Source organism: Erithacus rubecula (assembly GCF_903797595.1).
Source record: "Erithacus rubecula genome assembly, contig: scaffold_536_arrow_ctg1, whole genome shotgun sequence".
Taxonomy (NCBI): domain Eukaryota; kingdom Metazoa; phylum Chordata; class Aves; order Passeriformes; family Muscicapidae; genus Erithacus; species Erithacus rubecula.
The window spans coordinates 26,127-32,697 of record NW_027635802.1 but is presented as its reverse complement, the minus strand read 5'-3'; the positions used below and the strand labels follow the sequence as shown (position 1 = coordinate 32,697).

At 52.0% G+C, this 6,571-nt stretch overlaps 1 protein-coding gene across 1 annotated transcript; it reads left to right on the top strand.

The window, feature by feature from the left end:
• Positions 1-2,029: 2,029 nt before the first annotated feature.
• Positions 2,030-5,619, top strand: LOC306816345 (uncharacterized protein; the record flags this gene model as incomplete). Its single annotated transcript, XM_079332794.1, has 2 exons — positions 2,030-2,885; positions 5,575-5,619. 2 exons carry the CDS (start codon positions 2,030-2,032, stop codon positions 5,583-5,585), a joined length of 867 nt encoding a protein of 288 aa, XP_079188920.1. The 3' UTR covers positions 5,586-5,619.
• Positions 5,620-6,571: the final 952 nt, after the last annotated feature.

Here is a 6,571-nt window from a genome sequence, read left to right as displayed (position 1 = left end):
TAGAAAAAAATCTTAATCTAAAACCATATACCACAATTTTAAGGATCTTCCTTCATAAAAATTAGATTAAAACCCTTTTCTGTTGTTCATTTTTAAACCAACTGTTGGCCCATACACTGAAATGTAATATCCATTATTTACCTTGTGGTGTTTGTAATTGACATTAAATTTTACCAGTACCATAGAAAGTTAGGGAAGAGTCATGCTGCCAGACACAAGATAAGCACATTTCTTCTTAAGTTTCAGCTTCCTTAAAACACAGCCAATAGTAATTTCTCATTCTTAGCCCCAGAGTACTGTGGAAAAGTCAATGTAACCATAACTGTACCACAGCTTTGACTAAACATTCCAATGGACAATCCACATTTCAACCAGCTGCTTCCTCATCTCCAGTAGGACACAGGGCCAGTATTCCTGTGTGTCTCATGACTTTACAAAGGAGGCCTTAAAAAAAAAGGCTTTTCTTGATGAAGCAGCATGTAGACACACATGAGGCAAATAAGGGTCAGGAAACATGGAGAAAGATGTCCCTTCATTTCTGAACTCCTGTCTTCTCCTTTTGGCCTATTCATTACAAATTTTGTTGTAATTCAGTTGCTAGGATAATTTCTGTGAGGTTTCTTATACTGTCTTTAAAGAAAGACAAACACCATCCCACTGAGGCAGAGCAATCCTAATTTAGGTTCTGTTTAAGCTGTTTAAGATGAAATGGGAAGAGATTTTCTAGGTAGTGGATTTTGGTTTTCCTGAGAAAGCCAGCACACAGAGGAAAAGGTGACAGGGCATCTTGGAAACACTCACTCCAAAAGACTGCTCCAGAATGTGATGAGACCAACAATCCTTGTGTCAGCACGTCACCCACAGGGCAGTGAGTGAAGGGACAGGGCTGGGCTGCTCACAAAGGGACCTGGAAGGAGGCAAGAGGAGGCAGCGTCAGCCAGAACTCAGGACAAGCTGGATGCAAGGGAAATATCCACTCTGCCTGAGGGGTGAGCTTCTGCCATATCACCAAATATACTCACAGGAGCCCTCATGCTTAAACCATGTAAAAACATTAAAAAGGGGAAGGAATTAAAAGAGATGGAAGAAATAGGTCTATTTTTTCCCTGCTCTGGAAACTGTTTCCAGTTCAAGAGACGATTTAAAATAAAAAGAACAAGTGACACTAAGCAGAGCATTGCAAGATGACCTTTGCTGGTTTCCACAGATATGACGTGGTTCTGGGAGGGATTTCACATTGTAACTCTGCCCTGAATTTGGAAAAAAAGAGAATAAAGTATTACTGAGGAAAGAAGAATGCAAAACCTCTTGATAAAGACAGCAGTGTGAGTTCACTATCACTGTAAGCCATTAATCCCTTAGGTAAAATAACATCCTTCAAGGTGGGAGGACTTTAGCTTGGATGAAAATGCTGACAAAATTGCTGCCCCTTCCTGTTGCTGCTTCTATCTCCAAAGAAAGAGAAATGTGTGAAATCTGCTGAAGACAGGCAGAGACAGTGAGAAAGAACCAGACATTTGGCAGGAAAAGTGAAAAAAAGAATGTCTTCAATTCTCTCTTTTCATTTCCTCTTCTCCCATTTGACCTTATCTGCTTTCAAGCGGGGAACTCTGTTTGCAACCCCATCAAAATAGTGAAGCTACCCAATGGAACATCTTTTTCCTCCCTTCAGCTCTGCAGAACACGGAGCGATTTCGCTTTCACTGGACAGAGAGGAAGAGTTTCCCACGGGATTCCTCAGTTCCGAGCCCTTTCGGAAAGTTCCCGCGCTGGCCTTGATGCTTTGGGGTGACGCCGCAAGCCGAGGCGCAGGGATGGCTGCGGGAATGGGAGCAGGGCAGGGTTTGCAGCGGCCCCGCGCTCCCGGCCAGCCCCGGCCCCGCCCCGCCCGCGCTGGGCCCGCAGCCCCGGCTCTGCCGCGCTCGTGCCGCCGAGCCCGGCCCGCGCGGGGCCGCGAGCGGGGCCGAGCGCAGCGCCCCCCTCAGGCCGCGCGCCGCGGCCGTTGTGGCGACAGTCGGCGACCGGCGCGATGGCGGAGCTGCCGCTGCCCGCCGGCCTCAAGGCCGGCACCTTCCCCGCCAAGCTGTGGCGCCTGGCGAACGACCCCCGCGTCCGCTCCGTGCGCTGGGACAGCCGGGCCCGGGGGCTGCTCATCGACCGCTCCCTGCTCGAGCGGGAGCTGCTCAGCCCGGGCAGCCCCCGGGCTCCGGCCCCGCGCACCTTCCGGGCCACGCAGTTCCGCAGCTTCGTGCGCCAGCTGTACCGCTACGGCTTCCGCAAGGTGCCGGGCTGGCTCGGCTCAGCCGTGCCGGGCGATGCCGGGGCCTGGCTGCACTACACCAACCCCTGCTTTCGCCGCGACCGCCCCGAGCTGCTGCTGCGCCTGCAGCGCCGGAGCGCGGCCAGCAGGCAGCGGCCGGCGGCGGGGCGGGAGGGGCGCAGGCGCCCGGCCCGCGGCTCCCAGCAGCTGCCCAGGGCGCGGCCGCTGCCGCACGGGCGGGAGCTGCGCAGCCCCCGGCCCGGCCCCTTCCAGCAGCGCCCCGGGGAGCGGCCGCTGCTCGTCCGCCGCCCGCCCTGCGGCTTCCACCTGCTGCACAGGGAGCGGCCGCTGCCGGCCCGGCGGGAGGGGCAGAGCCGCTTGCAGGAGCTCTACGGGGAGCGGCCGCTGCCCGCCGAGCGGGAGCTGCTCCGGATCCCGCCGTGCCACCTGCTCGGGCTCGGCGGGGAGCGGCCGCTGCCGCTCGGGCGGGAAGGGGCCCCCAGCCGCTTGCAGGAGCTCTACGGGGAGCAGCTGCCTCCGGCCGACCGGGAGGTGCTCGGCATCCAGCCCTGCAGCTTGCAGCAGCTCCACAGGGAGCAGCAGCCCCCAGGCTCCCACTCGCCAGGTGGGAAAAGAGTTCTAGCCTTGCTTTTCCATAATGTCATGAAAAGAGACCGCTTGAAGTATTTTTCCACAATGCTCTGTCATTGTGAGACAGAAATTCTCAAGTCTACTAGGAAGAGGGACCTAGAGTGCCAAAAGATTCTGTGCCTGGGTTTCCTGTGTGCTTCCTGGGATGGTTGATCCAAGGCAGCAATAGAGCTCTGTGTCTCCTTGTGGAGCCTGACCAATGTGTTTGGATTCCTGCAGCCACACCAGGCACTTCGGCCCCGAGTGTTCCACCTGGTAGTGCTGGTTGTGCAGCATCGACGGCCTCCAGCTCGGCATGGAATGCTGCTGTGGAACAAGAATCACAGCTAGCCCTTGAAATAGAAAAATGGATTCGAGAAATCAGGAGATCCCTGCCTCAAAAGTCTCCCTCTGCTCAGGTAACCCCATTGGATGGGAATAAAAGAGGCTGTACTGTTAGCTTTTGAATTGTGTTATGTGGCTGAGAAGCAAAGGTTTCAAGTTAATTTCTTTCATTGTTACAGAGTTACCTAATTGTTCTTGGTAAAGTAAGGCCACTAAAAGAATAGGGATGAAAAAGTCTTCCCCCGCTTAGTGAGATTGAAAGAAGTGAGCCTTTGTTGGCCACTTTGGTTGCTCCTTTTCCTGGGATGAATCCCTCATGCAGGAGCATTTATGGTGATGCTTTGTAGGTTGTAACAGGCTTTGTTTGATGGGAAAGAAGAGTGTTTGGAGAATGCCACTGAAGGCCAAGTGTCCCGTGCAGGGAGGGCCATGTGAGAGGTGCCTCAGTTCCAGGAGCAGATGTGGGCTCTGCCTCTTTTGTGCTGCAAGGCCAAGGCAAAGCGAGGGCTGGGCTGCAGCTGCTGCTGCTGCTGTGTGAGCCGTGCCCTGCGTGTGGGCGCTCCCAGAGCCGTATTTGGGGATGGGCTGGAGCTGCAGCTTTCTGTCCTTTTGTTTGACAGATTCAATCTTTGGATGAGGAATCCTGTTTCTCTAACTCTTGCCAGACTTGCCTGAAGTGTTGCAAAGACCTTTTAGCAGTAATTATACATGTTGGCCAAAGAATGCCTCTCTTTCTATTGGTGTGCTGACCCCACTGGCTGCAGTACATTCATGATTGAGAAAGGGCAGGCTCAAGGGGGGGAGTGGGATTTTTTGGATTTACTGATATTTTATTCTCAAGTGGAATTTCTTTTGTCTTCTGTAAACTCACACACAGCAGTTTTCAAAGCATTTTATTAAAAGAAAACATTGCAGGCTCAGAACCATCTTTAGAATCTTTACGATTCTGACAGATGAGGCTATTGCAGAAGAGATGGGTTAGGTTGGTTTTTTTTTACCCTCCAAATTTACAGATTTTTGGCACTGGAAGATGTGATCCTGGAAATATCCTAGGTGCCAAATATTTTCCTGGGTCATACATCTAGGGGCAGCAGCAGAGAGCTCCAAAAAGCACCACCTGGTGATGGACTGTGTGAGCGGCTGGGTGGGGGTGGTGAGATTGCCAGGCAGAAATGAGATGTGTGCTTTTCATGTGGGTTTGCAGCACAGAGCCCTGGGCAGTGCTGGGAGCGAGCTCTGCCCTTGCTGACAGCCGTGTTGTCAACAAGGAGGGCCCCTGGCTTTCTGCTGGCTGATTTCTTGCAGCTCGTGGGATGAGCCAGGGTGAGAACAGTGAGGGCACAGTCCTCTCACTTGGTGTCTTCTGGTTTTCTGCATTTTGTGTTCCCCCCCTGTGCCCCACGTCCCCTGGGAGTGGAGAAGGAGAGTTCCTGTATCCCTGATACGATTCCAAGAAAGTAGTGAGTGATCTTTGGATTTCTTTCTTTCTGTTTTTCTTTCAAGGGGAATGTTAATGTTGCCCCTGAGTCTTCAGGAGAGGGGGATCTGAACAGGGCAGCAGCAGCAGCAGCAGCTTCATGTGTCACCGAGAGCTGTGGGAACAGTTCCCCAGAGCGTGAGGAGCCTGGTAAGGAGAGAGCCCCCATTGGTTTAGAGAGGTGTGAGACAGCTGCTCTGAGCCTGCCTGTGGCAGGAAGGGAGATCAGAAGAGTTGAGATTTTGTCTGCAGACTTGGTGCTTCCTGGTGCCTTTAGTTCAGATCCTGCACTGACAAAACCCTCCGAGCCCTGCCCTCCATGCATCTCTAGAGGCTCTGACACTGAGTCCTGTGCTATGGCAAGAGAACAGGGAATAAAGTTGACCTTGTGGAGCTGTGTCACCAAGCCTGGTGTCTCAATTTTTCTGCTGATTTCCTTGCATAAGTTTTCTGCAGGGTTACAGGGAGGCCAGACTGAGTGACTGATGAAGGATTGGAGAGGAAAAAAGCAGAAAGTCATAGTAGAATTCCAAATCACTGAATGACCCCAGATTAGTGAGACCTAAGATCTGTCTGTCAGCACAGAGAAAGAACAAGGCTGGGCTTCTCTGAGGGAGCTGGGACAGTCTGTGTTTCAAGCTCTCATGGGTGCGAGCACTGAGACTTTATCAAGACACTTCAATGCTTTACACTGTTTTGAACATTTAGAAAGGTCCCTGTTCTCTAAAGAGCAGGCTTCAAATTCCAAGTGAGAATCTGCCTTTCAGACCATCTTGAACATTTCCTGACAGAAGGACAGTTGGTGCCCAAGGGAAATGTGCACGAGGGCCAAGAGTGACTCAGTGTTCCCTTTGCTTCCCAGATCCCATCTGATGGATCTCCCCAGGAGGGCTGCCCTGTGTGGCAGGAGGAGACAGAGGGAGGGCCTGTGACCATCAGGCAGGTGAAATCCCTCTGCCAATAGCCATATATTATAGATCTGTATAGTTGTACTTATCTATATGGTTATATTTCTAGATTTATATAGGTGTATTTGTATGTCTATATTGTTATGTCTATCTATTTATACAGATGTGTTAATAGATCTGTATAGTTTAATTTATATATAGTTGTAGATGTATATAATTACATTTTTATATGTGAAATTATAGATGTGCCTAGATGCGGTTATATACATGTGCAGTTACATTTACATATATATAGTTAAGTTTATAAATAGGCATAGATGTATTTATATATAGGAGTTTAGTTTAGTATCAATCTTTAGTAAAGATTGATATATGTATATATACAGGCCTTTTCTTTGCCTCTTTCCCTCCACGGATCCTTCTTAATCTCTTGTTTTTCCCCTGTGTCCTCTGTCCCCTGTTGCTGTGCTGGTCCGAGCTGGGGCCGGGCCGGGCGGAGCAGCAGTTCCAGCCCCGGGTGTCCCTGGAGCGGTGGCAGCTGCCGCTGGCCCCAGGCAGAGTCCCCTGAGGAGCTGCTGAGGGACGGTGAGACTGAGGGGCTGAGGGGCTGAGGGGGCGCTGGCACTGAAGGGACGGTGACCTTGAGGTGCTGCTGGGGCTGAGGGTGTGGGGCAGCTGAGGGCAATGGTGGCACTGAGGGGACAGGGAAGAGGCACAGGCTGAGGGGGCTGGTGGCTCTAAGGGGACGGGATGGGTGAGAAGGGACTGAGGGGGTGAGAGGACTGCGGGGTCTGAAGAAACTGAAGGGGACTCGGGGTTTGCCGAGAGCATGGCGGGGCTGAGGGGATGGAGGGGCCAGCAGGGAGCACAGAGGGGCCTGGGACTGCAGCTCTGCCAGGATTTGGAACCAATTCCTGAGCCTCCGATTTTGCCTCAGCTGCACTGAAGACC